Source organism: Fistularia commersonii, chromosome 25 (assembly GCF_037954325.1).
Source record: "Fistularia commersonii isolate RoL2024-O1a breed Wild chromosome 25, RoL_Fcom_v1.0, whole genome shotgun sequence".
Classification (NCBI taxonomy): domain Eukaryota; kingdom Metazoa; phylum Chordata; class Actinopteri; order Syngnathiformes; family Fistulariidae; genus Fistularia; species Fistularia commersonii.
The window spans coordinates 1,724,584-1,748,689 of NC_141308.1; the positions used below are offsets into that span (position 1 = coordinate 1,724,584).

A 24,106-nucleotide genomic window follows, 5' to 3' on the forward strand; every position below is an offset into this window, starting at 1 on the left:
AAACCCAACAATAATAAGCAAATTAATTATCAAATATGTGTCAAGGCATTTTATAGGAATTTAGGATGTATTGGTGCAGTTCTTTTTTTAAATGTGGTAATTTCTTGCAGCTTCATGTTCACTGTATCAATAGTAAATAGAACAATACAGACATCGAAAATATAAACAAGTGCCAAGGATCTTCTCAGTATGCCAAGAAAGTCAAATGCAACAGGTAAAGCTGCACAATCGAGCAAAGCCGCTAAGTGAAATAGATGTGAAATGGAGTTTCCCAGGAGTGTGAAGACTAGTAAACGATTGCTTGTGAAAAAGTGACAGCTAGTCAATATTGAAATATGGGTCAGTCTCCATGCAAATAAAAAAATTAAAAAAAGATTTTATATGCTAATTTCTATTGCTCAGCCTTATTGCAGCACTCACATGAAAATGATAAACAACATGAATATCATCAGATGTTAAAAGCGACTTAAATCAATGCAAAGGGAGTTTTTGCCTTTCTTTTATAAATGGCAAATAGATGCATATCAGGTGAATCTTCACCTGGGTCTTCATTTAATTGGCTATTTACTTTATCAATTTGTTTTATTTTTCTTTTCAGTAAGTTTTGAGATTTCCTTCAGCACAAACTTGTGACACAACAAGTTTGACCCTCGTGAGGTCAGTCGAGACAGAAAGGAGCAGCTGCCGTCCAATCAGGGCGCTCTTTCGGCCTCTGGACGTCCGCATCTTTAGCCAATCAGCACACGCGGAGAGGAGCCCGAGGGGACAGAGACCGCAGATAAAATGTTAGACTTGATTCCGTCTTCTCAAACCCATCCCTCCAATCCTCGCAGGACAGTGGGCAACTTTTTTTTTCATCCCCGAGTCAAACTCCTACATAGACAACTGGATACAAGTTAAACAAAACGCTGGGATTCTTTTCTCTTTCTTTTTTTTTTATTTTTTAATTTATTTATTTATTTTTAATTTTTTTTTTTTTTTTTTTTTTTTTTTTTTTTTTTTACATTTCCAGTCGTGGCAACCTGTTAGTGCAAGAGAGGAGGCTGCTGCGACTCTGCACAACGTTCAATATTTTGCGGGATTAAAAGTCACGAGTGGAAGAGGGGGGGGGGAGAAATAAAAAAAAAAAAAAAAGCAAAACAAAACAGCTGCCTTGAAATAGTTATCTTGCAGAGTCAGGAGTGATGACAGCACTTGCGGGAGGTTTGACGAGAATGATGAGACCCGCTCCTCACCAGAACTACTCCCGGGGAGGATACTCCCTGGAAGGTAAGAGACCTACGGCGGAGGCTGCTGATGTGGAGGGAGTCTATGGACATAAGAATATAATTAAATACAATTATTAAATTGATCTAAATTGTACAACAACAATTACCACTTCTACTGCAACGTTTACAGCTAATACTGTTATTGTTATCATTATCATCATTATTGTTTTTGTTGCTATTATTGATATTATTGTAGTAGTAATAATATTGGTTGTTCACACTACCACTTCTACCAATAAAAATAATAATACTAATAATGATAATAAGTTATTGGATGATGCCAGTTCCAGAGGACAATGAAGTCTGTAAAGTTTTCCTTAATAGCTCACTTAGACTTTTATAATTAATTAACGAATACTTAAGCTTCTTTTTCATTGTTGTCATTATTCAAAATCAGCTGAGAATACAAAAGGCCCCTGAAACTAACTCCTGTTATGATTTTTCTAAATTCAAGATCGATACTTTAAACGTCCAAGGCGCAGCAAGATCTTATCTTAAATCTGACTCTTTTCAAAATTCTCCCAAACGGACTTGGTAATTATAATCATAATTACCCGTATATGCTTGTGTGTGAATCCACGCGTGTGTGCGTGACTTTGCCTACCCGCGTCCGTGTTAATGTGACAATAGTTATTCCATACTTGTTGAGCTTTCTCCTGACTGATCTCCGTGCTCCGCTGCTGTCCAGTGTCCACCCCGCTGGGACAGGGTCGTGTCAACCAGCTCGGCGGTGTCTTCATAAACGGCCGACCTCTGCCCAACCACATCCGACATAAAATCGTGGAAATGGCCCATCACGGCATCCGACCGTGCGTGATCTCCCGTCAACTCCGGGTGTCTCACGGCTGCGTCTCCAAAATCCTCTGCCGGTACCAGGAGACTGGCTCCATCAGGCCCGGGGCGATCGGAGGCAGCAAGCCAAAGGTGAGCGGCTATTTCCTGAATTTTCCTCATTTTAGTTTCTAGATTTCATCTTCAAAATTGAGCTTTTCAAGGATGATTTCCAGGTATCAATATCAGAATAAAATCGGCCGTTTAAACTGTGAAAGGAAGCATATGAATCCGTTGATTACATTGTAAAAACATTAACGTCATTGAAATTCTTAAATAAATAATAATGATAATAATAATTATAACTTGATATTATTATGGCGTTTTCTTGCCTCTGGTTTTTGGTGGTAAACCTCTGAGTCCTGAATGTAAAAAAGGTGGCCATCTCTTGGTTTCCTATTCTTCCTAATAAAGCAAACCGCCTCTCCAGAGGTGGACAAGAAGATCGAGGAGTACAAGAGGGACAACCCGGGCATGTTCAGCTGGGAAATCAGGGACAAGCTGCTAAAGGATGGAATCTGCGATAGGAACAACGTACCTTCAGGTAACAGAGTGATTCTATTCCGAAAGACTTCCCAACAACAATATCAAAAAAAAAAAAAAATAGAGAAAGGATACCATCATGCAGAATCACAGATTATACTTTTGTATTGTGAAGAAAAGCTCAAGTTAAAAGTTATCCTGAGTAAAGTGCAGGTTTTTCATTTGACTGTTAAATATGCATCATAATACAAGAAATGGAAAAATCCATGATCAACCTGTTGTCGGGTTTTTATTCTCCCCCCAAAATCAGTGAGCAACATCAGTCGCATCATGCGCTCCAAATTCGGCGGTGTGGATGAGGATGAGGAGGAGAGCGAGGAGGTGGTGAAGAGGGAGATGGAGGAAAGCGAACCGCGGACAAAACACAGCATAGATGGCATCTTGGGCGACAGATGTGAGTGTACGGATTTTGTTTTCCAATTTTTCAAGAGGCGCGTTGTGCTGTGCATGTCGGGTTTGCTTTTTGACAGGCGGGGAAAAGTTGCGTTACTTCTGACTTAGTTATAGATGCGTCTGGTATTCCACCATTTTATTTGTCTCTGAATACTACTACTACTAATGATGATGATGATAATAATAATAATAGTAATAATAATAATAATGATAATAATAATAATAATACAAATACAAATTTCAGGGCGCCAGAACGCTTACTTAACCGATATTTAATTTAACTGCGCAGACCACGTGAAGCAGATAATCAAACATTTGAGTAAGCATGACGGTTTTTTCTTTTTCTTTTTTTTTTTTTTTTAATACACACAATCGGACACTTGAGGATGAACTTCATGGGACAAAGCGGGGAAAGTCCATTGAAAGTCACACCTCAGTTTGACGCGCACAAAAGGCAAACTCGGGAGAGCGGCTCAGTGGTGTATGAAAAAAAGACGCCAAGGCTTTTCAAAACGAGTGAGAGGAAAAAAGGATGAAAAAAAGCGTGCTTACAAAAGACCGCGAGAGGACATTATGAACCCGCAATGAGCGATGAATTATTCAAGGACACTGATACAGGCCCCATGCGACCTGGTTTATGGGCTCCTCAAAAAAGTGCCAATTTCGGCTCCTTTCTTCACTGTTTTCTAAAAAAAGGGGCCAAAATTGGCTCCTTCGCAAAAAAAAACGACGTAGAGTTCAGTCAAACACCTGTTGATTTACGACCTGTTGAGGTTTGAAGAATGTTTACTGCAAAAGCGAAATGCACTATTAGAGTAACAAAAGAGTATACAGTGTGTGTGCTTGGTGAGTAAACTCTGTTGTGTCAGGCTAATAATAAATTTTAATATATATAAAAATACATGAAATATGTGGTTAAATGTAGCTTGCGGTTCTTGTTTTTTGTATACAAAGAAGCCTTCTGGCACATAAATGAAACACTAACTTGTCAACTTTCTGGGGAGGAAGTTTAAGCTTTTTGCCGTGCCACTTGAAATGTTTCCATCAAGTCTTGGGTAAACAAAATTAAGTCAATGATATGGGCCATTTCTGCTCCTGCACGTTACCCTACTCTTTCGAAACCATTCTCACTGCTAGATTAAATCCAAAGCTATCATTCTTCTCCGCTTTCAACTCAAGCATAGTACGCCCCCTTCCTATACGGCCACGGTGCACACATATGAACATTTTCCGTTTTGCCTTTTCATGCCATTTCTGATGAGTTAGTTGACTTTCAAAACTTTGAAAATAATTGTCCAAATGCATGATATAGATGAACTAATGTGAACTGCAACATGTTTAATCATCCATCCCTTTGTGGTTTTAAATTGTTTATTTTTTAAAGTTGTTGAAAATGTTACAATTTCAAATGAGTGCTCTATAAGATATTTCGAAAACAACATTAATCATGTGTATATTAAACTTAAGATCCAATATTAAGTGTTTTTCATCTATTAGGTGACATCCTAGAAATATCCCCAATGCCTTCCTTTATTCATTTCTAGAACAGCAGTATTTCTTTCTTGTGTCTCTTTGTGGAAGTGGTTGTTGTTTTTCTCTTTTATAGCTCCTCATTAGAATGTGAAAAGGGTGGTTTGGGGACTGAGAGAGTGGCTTCTGGCCAAATATTGATTAAGTAGGTGTTTGCAGAGGCTATTGTTGTGCTGGAGAGAGGCCTGTTGCTCTCTGCCCCTTTCTCCTCTACCACTATTGTTGGCTTTCCTTAAGTGCTAAGATCAAAGCTGACTCATTTAGATTTATTTGTCTGGGAAAAGGCCTGCAAAGGTTTGTGAGACGGAGTATGCTGGGCAGCCTTGGGTCTGCACGGTATTAGCGAGTTACTTGGGCATTGTGGGCAAAGTCTGTTTACCAGGCTGTATCTGGTGCTAAGTTGTTTACATCTATGTAAACTGTTTTGTTATGAAGCTATGCTTTTACTCCAGTGTGCATAATGTTGCTGGCATATCAGCGTTCAACTGGCATATTAATTGCCCAGTGTTAAGGATTTGCAGAAACTGGGTTTTTGTGCAGCACCAGTTGCACTCAGTTAAGTGATAGCATCCCAGCTTTTTTATTTATTATTGTTAGGACTTTAGCCTCATTTAACTAATTAAAGTAACCAAAGTCATGAAAGAGGAGTAGCCACTCTTGCAATATCAATTTATTGCAGTGGGGGTGAAAGGGAGATAGAAAAAGAAAGCTCAGAAATGCAAACAGTCAAAGGGATAACTTTTCTTTGAAGGGAGTCCTGTGGTGCCAAATTGAATGAGCCCAGTTCTTTCAAATCTGCCATGGTGAACGCAGTCAACATGTAATAATTGGTTTCATTGAGGTGCATTCCAACAATCTGCTGCCATTCTCCTGCCTCAATTGTCCAGTGGCAGGCACATAGCCTGAGGGACAGGAGGAATCAAGTGCTGACAAAACATGAAAGATTTAGCTGCTTTTGTCAAAGAGGCTGAGTAGGACTTTGTTTGTGTAAATAAAGTGGGTTACTGGCTCCCCGCGACTTTGGCATGAATTCAGCTCAAGGGAAATTTAGAGAGTAAGGAGAGCAGAAAGATCATATTTGTGTACCACAATTTAAAGCAGCCAGATTGATATAAGATACATTCATGCACCACCGAGGGGGGGATTGATAAACTTGCATGTGTAACTGCCACATTCAAGTTGTCTAATCCAATTTAAAAGTTTCATAACATATATTCTCATGAGACATCTGAGAATATAAACAGATACAATTCTCTCACACACTGTGTAGAAGAAACCATGTACTAATGCAACAACCCCTCTACTGTAAACACTGACATACCCATTCAAATGCTAGAATGTGTGTTCGTTAGGGGGTTTTGCATGTCCACGGTGAACGGGTAAAACATCGGCGGTTTAGTGGAGTTCCTCTGTAGTCACCGTAGATGTAAGGCTTCAACGCAACCGGAGGAATGTCTGCTACAGCCACATTTCTATTTCCATTTTGTAAGGGGCTGGATGATGGAGAAATTCATATGTGGGCTTCATTCTGTTTTTCCTGTGTTTATTGTACTTATGATGCTCATTAGCTTTGTGGGCTATTATGGAAAAATACATAGCTGGATAGATGGCTTCCTAGCCACATAGCTTGACCACCACATGTTTAGATAGATAGATAGATAGATAGATAGATAGATAGATAGATAGATAGATAGATAGATAGATAGATAGATAGATAGATAGATAGATAGATAGATAGATAGATAGATAGATAGATAGATAGATAGATGGACAGACGGACAGACGGACAGACAGACGGAGGGATAGATTTCCACACTCTGTATTACAATAATGAAGACTCGTTTTCAAAAAGGGGAGAAAAAAAAATCCATGGGCTGATCTGCAACTGAATGCTGACTCTATGCTTCATTAAAGCCTCTTTCTCTGTTGACACCCACATTGTGATCCTCCAATATTAATTCAAAGGACAATTAATGAATTCAGGCTAACTTTGAAGTAATGGGCTGGGGTCCTGCCCTATGCTGGCCCCTCGATGCTGATGTACTCTCCACTTTCTCCCCACTAACCCCAGAGACACTGTGAAGTGACTGAAAGAGAACCAATGAGCAATAGAAGGTCAAGGAGAGGAGCCCCAGTAGAAAAAGAGCTCTCTATTTCATTGGAAGTATTAGCCAAGCAAAACTCCGCGATGGGAAGGATAAAGGAGTTTGAGGAGAAAAGGGTCGGGGGCGAAGGGACTCTGCAAAGAGGAGCACAAAGGGATAGTTAATTGAGTAAAGCCAGACAGCGTTGTCAATCACTTAACTTTGTTTAGCCTTAGTGTTTGTGGCAGTCTTTCGAACAGTACATTGCTCATCATGGAAATGCCCGCACAACTCTGGTTCTGTTTTGATTAATGTTATTATCTTCCACAAAAGAAAACAGTTCATTTTAAAAGCAAGCCAATTAAGAAAAAGGAGATCATTTTATACATTAAAATGTGAAATGATGTATCTCCACGAAAGAGACGCTTAAACACATATATGTTGAATTCATATGGAGATACGTGTAACGTTTTGGCGAAATGCAGAGGCAAATGAAAAGTATGCGTTTATAGAGGAAAAAAGTGTGGAATGTGATGATTGCTTCTCGCCCTGTGGAGTGTCTGTGAAGTTTTGTTTCAGGGTCAGCAGTGAGGCCATCTTTGCTGCAGAACTGTGCAAGAGCTGTTAAAAGGTCAGGGGCTAACCAAGGGTCACTTGACTGTTAAAACTATCAGGACCCATGATGGAGGTTACAATAATGTTTAGGGAAAAGATGACAACCGACACACTCTCTAATATCCCTCGTGAATGAGCGCAACGTAATCATTGTTTTCATTCAACACTACTTACTGGCCTCGGAGTTTATGGTCTGGTTATTTCTGGACAGGGCGATATCTTTGGTTGACCGTCTCACCTAAACATGGATGGACTGAGGTGAGCCGCTGCTGGTAGGCCTCTGTTAGTCTGGAGCGTGCAGAAGGCTGGTCTGTAGCTGCATCCCTGCATGGGCTCTGAGCGGTTGCTTTGTCCATGGCCCGAGGGTGGAAATACCACCGTGAAACTGTCACCAAATTGCACCACAGTGGAACTAAATAATAACCACCACTCACTGGGCACACATAATAGCCATGCAGTGCCATTTGTGTCTTTTTGTCACTTCACCAATATTAGAGAGAGTTACATCTTTCAATGTCATATTGCATGCTATTTCTTTGTCCACTAAGTACCAACCTCCTGAGCTTAGTCAATCAGTTTTTTACATCCATCACATCATCATCTTCTCCCTTTTCTCAGACAGCTGCAGGTTCCTGGGGGCTCTTTAGCAAGTCAAGTGAGCGGCCCACTCACTCCCATTTTCCCTTAACTGTTAACCCCAGCTGAGCCCATAAGCTGTCAGTTAACTTTTCTTTCCCTCCCATGCATCTGCTCAGAGTGCCTCTATATGGCATGCCAATATTTTATTCAGTGGTATACTCGCGCTGTGTCCTGTGGTCTGAAAGGGCCAGATCTACTTCCCCGGACAAAAAACTAGTTCATTTGTTTCTTCTTCCCTTTGTTTTGTGTAGCGTACACATGTCACCAGCTCAATTACCTTCTCTATTAACAGCTCTTGGAGGAAGGGCAAGCCAGCCCCCGCTAAGACAAAGCTATAAACTGCCCCATATGCTGCACTAATCTTTCTTCAACTCCATATTATATTCGGTTTTCTTTCACTCTCTTCCCCTCCCATGCTGTTACACACTCTTTTTTTTTTTTGGTTTGTGAATGTATGTACACACCTGTGCATGTCTCTTTACATTAATATACTTCTGATGTGTGGGAGGGGGATGAACACTTGGCAGGGCAAGTCCGCGCAGTAAACAAGAGCAGTCTTTAATCTCACAGTTGGAATCCTCGCTTGTTTTCTTTAGTCTGTTCAAGGCACTACTGTTGCAGGTGAAGTTAATGGAACTGGACATGCCCCAAGTTCACATCTGTGACCCGCTAGCATTGATCTTCCGTGCCTGTCAGTCTCCATTGATTAATGATTCTGTTTATGTGGAGTAGTGGGCTAGTATCAGTGTCCATCTATCTCTTTAGTAGTGTTTTTACAATGTCCCTGTAATCACGTGTGGATCTGTACGTACAGCGTCTCTTACCAGTGTTAGGAACCTGTTGAATTCACTGCTTCATTAGTCCACTCCATTAAATGCCAATGTTCACTCGTAAAATATCTTCTATTCATTCTACAATGTAAACTAGCTTGTTATCAGTTTATTAACCTACATCTGTCTTTGTTTTGAAATGCCTATTTTGTGGATAATTCTGTAGCAGCCCTAATTTCCGCTTCAGGGATAATAATCTATCTTTATATTAAGATTCTTGTCAGAGCCACAGCCAAACTGTGAGCTGCTATGGAATAGTTTCAGCTTCCTAGTGCTTTAGCTGCAGCGTAAAATTTGATTTGGGTGTTTAAGTAAGGAGGGCGAGGCCTCCCTTTGTGTGTTTAGTATCCTCTTCTGCCGCTTGTTGTGGGGAATGTGTGGGAACAATCCTCTGTGTGTCTGCCTCAACAACATTAGGCCTCAAAAATAGGCCCGTGGCATAAGCGCCCTGTTTTGAAATGTCAAAGATGTGGATTCAGTGAGGGCAGAAAAGAAGAAAAGTAGATAACGCAGTAGAAGAGAACATTTCAAGATTGACAGGCATCTCTTCAGACTGGTTCCCCAAACCCTTTCACCAGCATCCTCTACAGGTGCCTCTAGCGTCCCATCTCCATGTCAACCCCTTCAACTCTCCCATCCCCCAACATTTTGCCCCTAGGGCTGTTGAGGAAGGGTATGAAGGGGTGCTCCCCTGCTGTGCTACTCCACAGCCCCCAATGGCCCTTCACTGGACCCCTTTGTGCCCCGCCCCTCCTTTCCACCCTTCATTCCCCCAGTCAGCCCCTGGCCCTATAGCCCCCATCTCACCCTGCAGCCCCCCTTACTCCCCTGCTGGGCAGGTGACAGGCCCCTGAATGCGGGCTCGGGCGTCCCTGATGGCTCCTACAGATGGAGCGTGGTAATCGGTCCAATAGAGCCCTGCCACAGGCTTTTCCCTGCAAAGATACAAAGGCTTGGCCACATCACTTCCACAAAAAAGAGAGACAGAACAGTGAGAGAGGAAGAGAGCAAAAGAAAAAGCGTAAGGCTTGAGGATGACAAAAGCAACACTGTCATTTGCCATTAAGGGAGAGTTTGTGACGGAGTGTTTTTTTGTCTGTAGTTACTAATAATAAATAAGGAAAAGGAGAGGGAAAGAGAGAACTAGAGCGGGCAAAGGAGGAGAGATCCACCCCCGCCCTGCAGTTAACATGAGTTACAGCACTAATGGGGAGCGTTTTATGTGCTCCCTTTCCCAACCCTCTGGAACTTGGTTTTTGGGCCATCATTGGTACTGTCTTTGTCTTTCTTTCACTGTCTTTCTACAGTCATTAAAATGATAATGATATTGCATGTTACTTGAATTGCCGTTCCTTTTATTCTTGCTCCTAAAGTGAGAGTTGCATGCACTAATGATGACACAATTGATCTTTAAAGTTTAGTATTATACAAAAGTATCAAGTTGTAATTTAATGCTGCGTGGCCTGTTCCATATGCCTGCTGAATTACAAGACTTGCTCAATCGGGTCTCAGGCCGCACCACTGAATTACATCTCCAACTCATAGCGTGCAGCCCTGGAGTATCTCAGTGTCCAGCCAATCCATTGTGAGCCTTTATGCCAGCGTGGCGGTCTTGGTTCATCTGTAATAAAAAGCCTCTCAGCATCAGACGTGGCAGGTTGGAGCACAGCGGCATCCTAGTCAGACGCACACTGGAAACTGGTACAAACATTTCCTGCTTAGCTCCAGAGGCTCCAGAGGCAAGGGGAGAGCCCTGCTCCCCCCTGCTCCAAGTCTGACTTGGCACTTATTAATTAAAGCTTTAAATCTGAAAGGCAGAATGAGAATGAGCAGTCTGGGAAAACAGACTAGCCACTGTTTTGTATGTAAAGCTCTCTGTTGTTTGCACCTGTCCCTCACCTTGCTCTGTCTTTCTTGCGCTCACTTTCTGTCGTAGCCTAGGTGTTTTTCGACATGGAGCGTGTATCGAAAAGGTGCAATGAACCCTGTATGAGGCTCATGAGGTCCCACTACAGTGGATTTCACACTGAATTCTTGCATCTTCTGTTCTGCATCCATTTATTTTGGAGACATTGTCACAGATGATACTCATTGAGTGAAAGACTCTGGTCCAGACACAGCAGATGCATGTTTGTGAGTCTGTGTATGACTGAGAAAGAGATGGGGGATTGCATTCATGTAATTGGGGACAATACCAGGCTGTCACGCTAGTTTGTGGACCCTAATCATTATTTAATAGATGGATAACCTCCCCCCAAACTCAGCAATAGTTCTCAGTCTCCGGATTCAAGCTTTCATTGATTCCTGTCTTCTGCTGAATTAGACCCCAATAGGTGTCTCCCCGTCACCCGCTCGCACTTTCCTGCCCTCGGCTGAACCCGCAGATTTAGAACCACCTGCAAAAGCCAGCTTACCCCTCACCATGGGACCATATCGGTACAGCACACGGCATAGCTCAGACTGGGCGAGACACGGTGTCCAAGGGCATAGATACCCCAAAGGGCTCCGGTCCTCTTTAATCCTTGTTCAAGCTGCCTCTGGCTTTTGATCCCGTCAGGAACCACTGAGAAGTTTTAGAGCCTCGGAAAATACAATCTAAAGTGGCTTTATACTGCGAGTAGCATTCGGCAAAATCTTTTGTTTATCCTCCGGCTATTGTACCCCAGCTTAGTATCAACTCTACACTTAGTTCTCTATCGGTTAGACTCCTCTGAATGGTGATGTAAAATTTTGTTTATTTTCCATTTCTAGCGAGTCACTCAGACGAAGGCTCCGACGTGGACTCAGAGCCGGGGCTGCCTTTGAAGAGGAAACAGCGACGGAGTCGGACCACTTTCACAGCAGAACAACTGGAAGAACTGGAACGGGCCTTTGAACGGACCCACTATCCCGACATCTACACACGAGAGGAGCTGGCTCAGAGGGCCAAACTTACAGAAGCTCGAGTTCAGGTTAGATACGCCCTGACCCGTACTCTTCAACCCCGGCGAAAAACTTAAAGACCAATCTTGACAGCAGAGCAATGTTTTGGCCCGTCATGGATATGTGTCATGTGGGCGTTAAATCGCCTTGGGATGTTGCCACACATTCCTTCGAGCCATTAGACATGTGTTCCCTCCAACCCTCGACCTCACGTCCTACCCCCTTCCACACATACAGACGCAGACAGACAGACACCCACTGTTTGAGGACAACTTCCTATTTTTGTCTGTCAGTCTGCAAAAGGGGCTATGTAAAGATCCCAAAATACATGCCTGATTCAGATTGTGTGCTAATATAGGCTTTAACAGCTGTAACAGCCCTCTGGCTTTATCTGAACCCAGTGACTCATAGCACCACACAAAGATGTAATGTCTGTGGTTTCACTGAACGTTCCAGATGTTAAGATCTCTATCAGTTTAGATCCCCGCAAGAAGATACATTCTTGCACATACACAATCACAGAGACATATACGGTGTTCGCATATAATGGGTGCGAATGCCGAGTTACCGTTTTGGGTCGACACATGAATAATCAGCAAATGCCTTGGTATTCTTTATCCATCAGGTGTGGTTTAGCAACAGAAGAGCCCGGTGGAGGAAGCAAGCAGGGGCAAATCAACTCATGGCTTTTAACCATCTCATTCCTGGCGGTTTCCCTGCTTCGGCTATGTCGGGCCTGCAGCCGTATCAGCTCTCCGACAGCCCTTACCCTCCTTCTTCTATTGCTCAAGGTACGTATTGCTAATTTCTATCTTTTCAAATGGAAGTGTTGCGATTTGAATGTCGGAACTGAGCAAGGCATCGAGGTATTGTGCTATGAGAAGCTAAATAGTTCACACTGAAAGGAAACAGCTTTTTAGCATGAACTTGGCTGTAGGAAACTGGCCTTCTGCTAAGGCTTTCTCACCTGCTCGCTGTACGTAGCTTGCGTGCGTTTTTTATCAGTCACTGGGGTTATAAGTTTAATCTTTTATTTGGAACAGTGTCTGAGCAGCCCAGTACAGTTCACAGACCACAGCCCCTGCCCCCCACATCTGTGCACCAGAGTGGGCTCAGTTCGTCGGCAAGCCCTCAAGATGGAGGATCTGCATACTGCCTGTCTTCTGGACGTCACAGCTTCTCAGGATATTCAGACAGCTTTGTGGCGCCAGCCGGACACACTAATACTGTGAGCAACAGCCTCTCCCCGCAGGTTTGTCAGTACATTGAAATGCATAAACATACATATAAAAAATATTCAGGATCACACAGATTTACATAAATGACACGTCGCCTCCGGGACACCTTTCCAGGTTGAAGATAAGTGTCATTGCAGCGACACTGATGTAAACCTTATTAGACAAAAACTACGGTAGCTTTTCATTTGTGTTGATACTGATTTTGTTGTCAGATGAATTTGAAATATGACAATTGTCAATCTTTGAGGAAGCGGAATGAAAAAGATATGTGGAATGATATATGGATGGTGGATGATGACACAAATCAAAACTGAAAAGACAATTATGCTCGATTACACAGTCATCAGTGTCCATCAGTGGTTCCGCACCAGCCCAGAGGATGGACTAACAGGCGGAAAACGAGCTTTTAACAGCCACAAAGGGTGGCCAGTCCTGATGCAATGCATGCTGGGTATTAATTCCCATGAGGGCGAATCTCATACTCCTGTCAAACATAGATAAAAACTGCCTTTCACATGTTTAGTACAATCTTATTGCCAGAGAATATGTTTAAAAAAAGCAATTTTACACACACACACACACACACACACACACACACACACACACACACACACACACACACACACACACACACACACACACACACACACACACACACACACACACACACACACACACACACTTATGTATAATTAATACTGCAAGGACACACAGCCTTCTGAAAGTGATAGGTGGCCCCATTGTTGCTAAGGGTTCAAGATTTTCACCTAAAACACCCACTCTCACACACACACACACACACACACACACACACACACACATGCACAGTGGGGGTATGGGTACATACCCCAGGGTAACAATGTGACTGTTAGTCTAATGAAGAGAACAGAGGTACCATGGTCTGTGGATACTGTTAGTATTAACCTTAGTATGCAGTTCCAGGCAGAACAGACCTCTCATCTTGCAAAGAGATAGCGTGCCGGGTGCGTTCTGTCAGTCTGGAATTGCAATCATAGATATCCTAGTGTCTTAATTGAATGGAATGAAGTAATTTATCCCCTTGCAAAACAGTGTGTAATTTATGCAAATTATTCACTTTGTTGACTAATTTGTTTTAATTCATGCATTCACTGCAGCTGTTTGAATGTATATTGCTATACACTTCTATTTCTCTATTTCAGATGAGGATAAAATTAATTTCCTGATTTTATCTTAATATAAGAGAGGAAATTAGAATTGATTAGATTCCCTGACATTGACTGTTCATTAATCTTTTAGTTTTTATGAAACTTCACAGAACAATACTTGGAAAATAAACTTGGGTGCATTTATATTAATCCTCCCTGGTGTTAACTTTTCATCTGAACTACAATTTGTTGATAAAAACTAGTCTGCACTGTGTGCTTCTGTGTGTCCATTCAGAGTTTGAGTTCACTTAAGATATGGTCACATTACATCACTGAGTAGTATTTGATATGGATAAGGTTTATTTTGGATAGCTGATATTTTTTTAGATATGTTAGATCTCAAAGCTGCAGCAGTCAACCGGTGGTTTTCAATTGGTGCAAGGTCTCTGGCATCTCACTGCTGATCTTGTGCATACCAAAGGAATCCTTTCTCACCAAGGAAGCAAGAGGCTGGGATTTGCACCCCCTCCCGAGACCTAATCCCCGGAACAACCTCAAAACAGATATACCATCAGGAACTGCTGCCGTTTCAGTGGTGACGGAAAAATGTCGAAGTCCAGACAAAAGAAGTTATACATAAGACTAACCACACAGATTAAAGAACAGTTTAGTACATGTACAAAAAAATGCATTTCATGCACAATATTTTTTCCAAGATATGACTTAATGCCTCAGTACAACCAAGGAAAATATATTTGCGGTACCACAACAAAAATGCGTTATTAATCATCATGATCTCTTTTGTTTGATATCAATAAAAAGGAATAAAAAAATACATAAGGATGCAGTTCAATTGTAGGACAAAGACAACTAAATAAACACTCATTGACATCAACCACTTCACAATTTAATCCCCTGTTTTCAAAGTGATAAGGTCTATCACACGTCCCCGGTACTGAATGAAATAATTGCTTGGTCGAAGGGCAGCATTTGTCAAATGTGTGAGGTCAGATCACTGTGACAGGCAAACAGTAAATTACACCTGAAATTGTTCAATACACACACATGTGCATGTGCTGTCCAGCTGGCTGTCAGTTGGGAAAGCCCTTGTTTTTACATCATACAGCATTACTACTTTGTCATATTTTATTCCATTTTCCTTGTTTTTCTAGGATATTGTGACAGTATTGTTATCCTCTTTTTTTTTTCCCCTTTCATGGGCTGTAAGCCCTTACCTGTTATACTCGTTCTATCTTTCCCCCATTTTTTAGACATTTTCATGACTTAGCTTCTCACGCAAACTGGTGCGCAGCTGTTCACGATGTATCACTGATATCCCTACACCCCTGACATTGGAGTAAAAACAAAAAGCTATCTGCTACTGCTTCACAGGCAAAAGCACACATGCATCCACACACACACACACACACACACACACACACACACACACACACACACACACACACACAAATTAATATTACACTAAAGTTAATGTTACACACTCCCACTGGTGCACATACCCTTAGCCTGAACAGGATACAGTGGACACTTGGGGAAAATGAAGAGACAGAGGGCCTTTTTTGGTTTATATTTTTTAGTCAAAGCATATAAATATATGTATATATGTGTATATATTCATGTGTATGTATATACACACACACACACACACACACACACACACATAGCTATATGTTTGGACAAAAATATATATTATACACACACACACACACGCACACACATAGCTATATGTTTGGACAAAAATATATATTATACACACACACACACACGCACACACACATAAAAATTGCCGTCAGGAACCACTGGGATTGAAATTTTTAGCCACCATCAGTCAGTGAAGCTTCGTAAAGAGAAACCACATGTGCGAGAGATGTCAGTGAGAGCGAATGTCTGACAATGAAGTGGGAGAGCACCGACATTTATCAGCCCACCTTCATTGAATTGATTGAATGGACGATCTCGTGTAACACTCCTGCTATTTTCCAATCACCGTCTATTTCTCTCTACAGGTGATGGGCCTCTTGAATCCTGGGGGAGTGTCGCATCAGCCCCAGAGTGACTTCGCTCTCTCCCCTCTGACTGGGGGTTTAGAACCGAATGGTAGCATGGCTGCCAGCTGTCATGGCTCTCAGCGACTCGAGGCTTTACCGGGCCTGAGTAGTATGCCGACCCTGCCCAGCACCCAGTCTTATTGCCCCCCTTCCTACACTTCCTCAGCCTACGCTGTGGACCACCATCCATCCTACCAGTATGGACAATACGGTCAGAACAAGGTACTCTTGAAATTAATGATTAACCTGTAAGAAAGCTGTTCAACAGCATTTCCGTTTTAGGTATATTTATACAATGTTTTAATATTTTCAAGTGTTTTACCTGTAAGTGATAAACTTATCTCTCTCTGTAGCCCCTGCTATGATTGTGCATTTTGTCTAAGTTTACAGACCAATGTAAACCATGCTAATTGCAAAGACCCTTCTGATGAGGGAGCTTCTCAAATCACCCTGCACTGTGCTGAAATTACACGTACTTTTGAGAGCATTAGTGGCCAGGTTACCTCAGTTTACATTACTATCATCAAAATGACTATGTTGCTCTGATGCAGAGGCATGTCAGAGTCGTATCCCGACACATACATTTTCACTCATTGTCCTTTCATGACCCCATATGATGAGCTTGCCCATCAAAGTTTTGTGCAGCTCACTTAGCCATGTAATGACCCCTGTGTTGGCTCAATAAAAATAGTTGCCCGAAATGAAAGAAGCCACTTCCCAAAGTGTGTTTGACAGGAGGGAGGGGAATGTGTGGGTCAGAATGATGTGTTGTTAGGGCTAATCTAGGGTACACTACCACATGTTGACTGGCCCATCAGTGGTAACATCTTGATGTCATTAATTTAGCACAGTCCTGGGAGAGACCCCCATGCAGCTTTTGGGGGTTTTGGCTAAATGTGTGTGTGTGTGTGTGTGTGTGTGTGTGTGTGTGTCTGTGTATGTATGTGTATGTGTAAAGGAAGCGTAAGGGGGTGATTATGACCTTGGCAGGCCAGGATTTGAACCATGTGTCCCACTGGAGGTCAGATTTAGAGTTACTATTGATCAATGAGGCATAGTGAGGCATTTAAGCTAAGGCTCAGTATTAGAACCAATTCTACTAACAATGTCAGGTTTGAAGAACATCCATGGAAATTCACAACACTTATCACCTGTTTTTCTGAGATTTACTATCTAATCTGGGTCCCTCATTTTCATTCTCACCTGCTTTGAAACATATGCTGGTCTTACTATCAGCCTCTCACTTTGCATTATGGTCTCCACAGTTATATCGGGAAATCTGAAGTTAAAAAGTGCATAAAGAATCCCGATAACCCTTCTTTCTTTGCCACTCCTCGTCAGGTGCCTTTCATTATATGAAGCCCCGAACATGACCGGAGCAGGAGGCTTCCCTGACCAGTTTGACGTTCATCTGCGATGATCACCTTGACCACAACTGCCTTTGCCAGCCTCCCAGGGCAGACCGGAGTTTGGTGGATGGGGGGGGAAAGGTGTGCTCCCCAGTTAAGATGGAGAAGTCCTGATGTTGATGAGGGGGGGGTTGACTGGAATAATTAGGACCAAAGGTGCAGCCTCTCCTGTTACCTGGCACTCGCTTTGCTTGTGTGTCACGTCACGCTCCAAGGGCCAGGCACAGTTACCCATGTCTGAGATGAAAAATAGTGGGGGGGGAGTACATACATTCAAGATTTTGTATTTGATTTTTGTAATGAGTAAAAAAAAAACAAAAAAAAACAAACAAAAAAAATAAAAAACACATGTTTTTCTTACTGACCATAATAGTAGAACAGATATTACTGTACCCTGATGTGACTCTTGCATAAGACTTGGAGTTGCAACTATGCAACTATGCTGGGAAAGGATGGAGACAGATGTGAAATGAGGCCAGGTGGAGTTGTCATAAAACCACTGCAAGAAAGTGCAATACATTCATACCTCATGCGATGTAAATTGATATGGATCAAACATCCCTGGTAATGTTCTCAAAACATAATCTCTCTTTTACTGTCATTAGTTTTGGGTTGCGTGCATTTATCATTCAGGGTAAATCATCAAGTGATGAAAAAGAGACAATGTGGTTGAGATGTGATTAAGCCAAAAATGTTCTGCCAGTGAATACATTATTCAGTTTGACAGTTATTTTCTGTTGCATGTGTTAAATTAGTTTTCATCGGGAACTTGCAGCTATCAGTTCCGTTTCTTATTTATTTAGTGTTGCTCAAGTGTTTTTTGTGTCATCTTACTTGCATAAGTGCTTATTAAGTGGCTAAAAAGTCTTACATAATTTTCATTATCTGTGTGTTTTTTTGTACAATTTTCATTTGTTGTAAATTGATTTGTTGTAAGACATTTTGTGTACAATACAGCACTATTTACTATTTATAATAAACTATGTTTAAAAGGATCCTGAATTCCTGCCTTCTTTCCATCTAAAAAGCTAAAAAATGTGTGTATTCATGAGTTATTACGTGCAATCTACTTCTAATAGTAGTAACAACTGATTGGAGGATAAAACGAATGGTCATAATTTATCCTTTCATATCTTATTCCTGAAAAGAACAATTGGGCATTCAACGCTGAGGCTTAAGATTTTCTATCTTTCTATCCCCACCCTTCTATCTGGTGACCATATCCTGTGAGCCGCACATCTCAAACACTCTGTTAGAGCACTAAATTATGAATATATCCCCTTTCATAACCACTCCTTTTGGACAAATTCCTACTCTCTGGGGGCTCTTTCACACCCCTTAATGACTAAAGCAGAGCTGCTGTAAATTATACAAGCCCAGCGGCCCACAGACACACTAGGACATCAGTCATTGACATGGCTATGCAGGGTTCAGAGGCTTTTGTGTCTCACTGCCAAACAGAAATGAAAACACTGTTCACCCAGTTGGCAGACTGCACAAAAGGTTACAGAACTAGTGGGTTTTTATCACCCCCTCGATTTTTTTTCGTTGTTCTAGCATTGAGGGCTGAGATACACAGCTGTTCATGTCATTCTATGTCAAAAGTAAAAGGCTCTAAATCACGTGTGCCACTGGGAAGATTTTGTTTTATTTGACTTATAGCGTTAATATGTTTGCTTGTTGTTTTTGATGATTTTGTGTGTCACGGAGCCAACAATAAGGTCAAGGGAAGATCACATTTCGTTGTCCTTTGCTCTCTGTACACATTTACTTTTTATTCTTTATGTTATTTTATCTATTACAAGTGCTCAGCTTGTAAGACACAATGAATGAAAAGGCCAAAGGGGTTGCTTTGGAGTGGAGTGTCAGTCAAGCAGCAACACACTGGAGACAACTTAACCTTTGACCTCAGCACTCTTTGAAATGAGTAGACTACTTGACCGGAGGTGACAACAGTCCGAGAGTTTTCCAAGTGGTCAAATTGAAAGTGAAGGAAAGAACACAAAGGGGGTGGACACAAAAAAAGTTTCCAATGGGGAAAAGTCTTGTCAATTGAAGCATTGAGCCAAAAAGTCCTCCGAGGAATACAATTTCAAACTGTATGAGTAATTAAGAATTACTTTGATGGGATGTGACACAAAATTCAAACGTAATCATTATTAAGAGAAGTAAATGAAGTTATGGTTTGTCATATTTTAGTCCTGATAGAACAGAAATTTTTTTGTTTATCTCTGACATACCACCTTATCAAGACTCCTGAGGAGCGGGTGGCTGACTCACAGCATGCCTTTCCTAAAGTAGCGTGGTATCTCTGCCTTACACACGGTCAGTGCGCAGTCTACCCAGTCTTTTTCCACCTCTTTTTGTTTTCAATTACTTGGACGCTCGTAATATTCTCTTGGACCGCTTTCGACATGAAGCCGAAGAACCGGACCCTCCTGTTATCTCTGCTGTCAAGATGCCATCAGCTTATTGAGGACCCTGGTATCGACATCAACGGGCACCAAATAAACGGGTCATTTTTTGGCAATACAGAGAGCCCGCTGTTCAGCGTTCATCCTGTGTCCACCATCTCCAGTTCCAGGGAGACTTACGACAACGCTTACTTTTACATCCTGTTCGTCATGATCTTCTACTCTGTCCTTGCTATGACACTTTTCAAGTGCTTCATAAGCAGCAACGAAGACGAAAAAGACCCCCACGAGGAGTTCATGTGTACCAAGCAGCCATTGATGCAAAAATTCAACACAGACCACACTGCAGAATTTTACTTTGAAGAGGAGAACGGCCTGTGAGCCACGGGCTGTCTTCAGAGGGAAGGAGAGTATTAGCGCACTGGGATGTTTTGACAGTCACCAAGCCAGAAAAACGTCAACGTGAACTACTCAGGCAGGACCTGCGCACGGTTTTGCAAAACCTGTAGTAAGTTCACTTTTCACCCCCTTTCCTTCTTACTTCTAACAATCAGAAATCTCACGCAACAAGACCTGATGGAGGGAGTAGACGGTTGCCTCTGATGATCTGAGAGAAGGGTGGAAACATGGAGAATTGTGGGTCAATGGCAGGCTGGAATCTCCTCCTGTGAAGCCCAATCAGGATCAATAACACCGGGGCCTTCGACATGCACACACCACCAGGAACCACGGATATGTCAACAAAGAAGTGATGTGGACAAGATGGACACATTGCATGTGTGAGTGTGTGTGCATGTGTGCGTGTGTGTGTGTGTGTGTGTGTGTGTGTGTGTGTGTGTGTGTGTGTGTGTGTGTGTGTGTGTGTGTGTGTGTGTGTGTGTGTGTGTGTGTGTGTGTGTGTGTGTGTGTGTGTGTGCTGATCCATCTGCTTCTATTCTTCTCAGTCAGTGAAACAACAAATAAAATTGTACATATATTTAAATTAATAGCATTTGGGGTAAAAATGTATATATCTAACATTAGTGGTCAGTACATTCAATCAAGTTATTGTATGATATAATAGCTGTTGTTTTGGTGTGGCATTGGAAATACTGCAATAAACATGAGTACTTGCCACTTTTAAAGGTGCTGTTTTGAATTTTCTGGATCAATTGAAGGACTGTATTTCATTATGGCCTGAGAAAGTTCTTCTGTTGCACAGGCTTAATTCACTATTTTGAAACTGTGTTGGTTCAGCTGTAAATGTATCATCATAAACTTAAAACAGGGCAATTTTTCAGGGGGTGTCTGTTTTTTTATTGATACGAGTGCACTAAAAATGCTATGTTGATTGGACACATTCAATTATCCAATAAGGTTATACTAAACAATGTGTTTAACAATAAATTAAGGAGAATTTTGTGATCCCTTTTTTACTCTTGATACTTAAAGGGAAATGTATTCCCTTTTATTGAAGTTGAGGTTGAATGCAGGACATTTACTTGTAGTGTAGTATGGGAAGTATTTTCACAGTGAAATGGGAGTAATTTCACTGAAGTACAGCATCAGGATGCTTTGTTCACCAGTGAACACCATTGTAAACTACAAGCACAAGAATCAGTTGATATGATTGTGAAATAATTGTAAAATGTTCCTCTGTAGTGGATGCAGATATAAAGGCTGAGCTATGTTATGCGGTCATATTAATACACCAACACGCACATGCATGCAAGCACGCGCACGCGCACGCGCGCGCGCGCGCACACACACACACACACACACACACACACACACACACACACACACACACACACACACACACACACAAACACACACAAATGGCCGGTGTGTAAAAATCTGGAGTAATTGGAGAAAATGTTGAGTTATTGAGTTATACTGACAATGGAAACGACCTATGCACTTAGGCTAAACATTGTTTCAGGATAGAATAAATGACATCCCACTCCCCAAATTGATTCTAATTAGAACAAAAACCTGCATCCTACAGCCACCGCGGACTGGGCGACATTCCTTTGCTATTACATTGTAACTGATCTTTGGAGACTACACTCAGCTACAGGGCCACTTCAACCTCTTGCTGACCCCATATGATCTAAGTTTACAAAGCTATGACGAAACGCGAATCTGACATGCAGGCTGCGGAATCAACTTTAACTCTGCTCCAAGAGAACACACGCTTCTAATTTGCACAACACATCACTAACATTACTATTGCAGAGTGGAGAGGACGCTACAGATTAGAAGACTGCTTGCAGGGCAGGTAGCCTGCCTTGTAAGCCATGTTTCTGTGGGTCAGAAAAAGATGCAAGGCAAGCAGAGTGTAAATATAATCATGAACAGTCTCTGTGCAATTAAATGTCACAGTTTAATGTTTTCAAAAAGAAGGAAAATACAGATCTAATTCAAACTACCCACTCAGAGAGGTTAAACTGGTCCCCGAGGGCACATGGACCTGTTTCCTCTTTTCCCTCATAATTCAATTTTTGTCTCATCCTCCACCCTAAAAGTCATGGGGTCACCGACCAAACAACACTGCCTATATTGTTTGCAAAACCAAATGTAACCTCACCAGAGTAATTTGTAATGTTAGGTCATTTTGTTATCAATCTGGTCAGACTATTAATCATTTTGTTTAAGAAACAGGTGGTAGTGTTAAGTTATTGAGTTCTCACAATAGTATACCCTTATGGCATTGTGACGCTCCATGTACAGTTATTTCAATTGCTAATTTTGATAAAAGAAAAAACAAAAACACTTTAAAATGATGAGTCGTAAACAAATGTTTACAATTCATGGGTGTTGACTCAGTTATTAATTTCAGTGTCCGGTTATCTCCTGAGTATTTTTAGAATTGATTTGTTAAAATCGCACAGATGTTGAAGCAAGTCCTGTTCAAACATATGGAGCATTGAAGTTACAAGCACTCAGAAAAGGACATGATTGCAGCTCAGCCCAGCAGTCTGGCAGCTGAGACTGTGAAATAAAACTTTTTCTGGGATTTTTCTAAATTAAGTAGCAGGAGTTTGAGTTGATTTAATAATTTTGTCGTGCTGTCATTTTAAATACTGAAAAAGGTCAGGCACAAATATTGGTATTTTTGTGTTATAGACCTTTTTTGTATCTGAATACATGTGAGAGAATCCATCATACACCTTAAAGCTATTGGTTTAGAATAAAAACTGTAAAATTAACACAGCCATACAAGCACATTAATACCACCCTTCATTTTTCATATTGTTTGACTCAAAAACGAAAAAAAAAAGATGAACTATTACTTTTCAGGGATAATTTATTTGAATAGAAATAAAAGTTAATCACCGGTAGGTATGTTACTCTGTCCTCACAACATCAAACACGATTTCTGTCCTAATCTCATCTGCAATTGTATGAGATTGTCTCAATTTAAACTGAGTCTAGGGCTCCACCTGTTGGTGAAAAAAAAGTACTGACACTGGCAATTTTCTGCGCTGCACCGGAGAAGACTGATACATATCTTTGTGCGGTTGAGTGTATGGTGATAGCACAAGTCCTTGTTACAACAGGATAATAACTGTTGGATCAATGAAATTAGTCGGTGACTATTTAAAGTTTATATAATGTATTTTGTCAAAGGGTGTTTTTTTGTTATAGTGTGGTCATTTTGTATGATGAATGACACAAGCCTAAAGAATGAAGTCATGCATTCAGTTTGCATTGTAAAATAACCTCCAGTGCAGAAGTAGAACATGTGTGCAATGATTCTGAAACCTGCCGCTCAAAAATGGTTGCAATTTATAGTTCAATGTTTAGACCTCTGTATATACATATCTTTCTGTATATATTTTATGTGAGACATTTGTTTCCATAAAACTTGCAGTTGTTGCGCTTCCTCTCCATCTGCACCGTGCGCTCCCTGCGAGTCACATGACGCCGGTTCCCGCGGCCAAACTAAACAAGCGCTCCCCCGCCCTCCTTTCTCCTTTTCATTTCCTTAAAAAAACGACCGGAGGTGAAATTTACGCCGTGTGTTTAATAAGTTCAGGCTTTGTGAGAAAGACGGAGGCCGCAGCAGCCAAACACACACACACACACACACACACACACACACACACAAGTTCTGACGAGAAAAATATAAATAGTGCAATACACACTAATAAATCTCTGGATCCACAACGTCAAGGTCCTTATGAACCCGCAGCTTAATGAGGTAGAGTC

The 24,106-nt window shown here is 41.5% G+C and overlaps 1 protein-coding gene across 1 annotated transcript; it reads left to right on the forward strand.

Moving 5' to 3' along the window:
- The first annotated feature begins 941 nt into the window (after positions 1-941).
- On the forward strand, positions 942-18,493 carry pax3a (paired box 3a). The gene is made up of 9 exons (XM_086172129.1): positions 942-1,269; positions 1,957-2,192; positions 2,514-2,643; positions 2,893-3,036; positions 11,485-11,684; positions 12,281-12,446; positions 12,699-12,907; positions 16,048-16,311; positions 17,431-18,493. Exons 1-9 carry the CDS (start codon positions 1,185-1,187, stop codon positions 17,446-17,448), a joined length of 1,452 nt encoding a protein of 483 aa, XP_086028255.1. The 5' UTR covers positions 942-1,184; the 3' UTR covers positions 17,449-18,493.
- The last annotated feature ends 5,613 nt before the right edge of the window (positions 18,494-24,106 follow it).

Excerpts from the sequence above, each read along its gene's own strand:
- pax3a (XM_086172129.1), top strand. The coding sequence starts at position 1,185 with ATGACAGCACTTGCGGGAGGTTTGACGAGAATGATGAGACCCGCTCCT. Across the intron at positions 2,193-2,513 it reads TCGGAGGCAGCAAGCCAAAG|CAAACCGCCTCTCCAGAGGT; the intron begins GTGAGCGGCTAT and ends TTCCTAATAAAG. Across the intron at positions 12,908-16,047 it reads GCAACAGCCTCTCCCCGCAG|GTGATGGGCCTCTTGAATCC; the intron begins GTTTGTCAGTAC and ends TTCTCTCTACAG.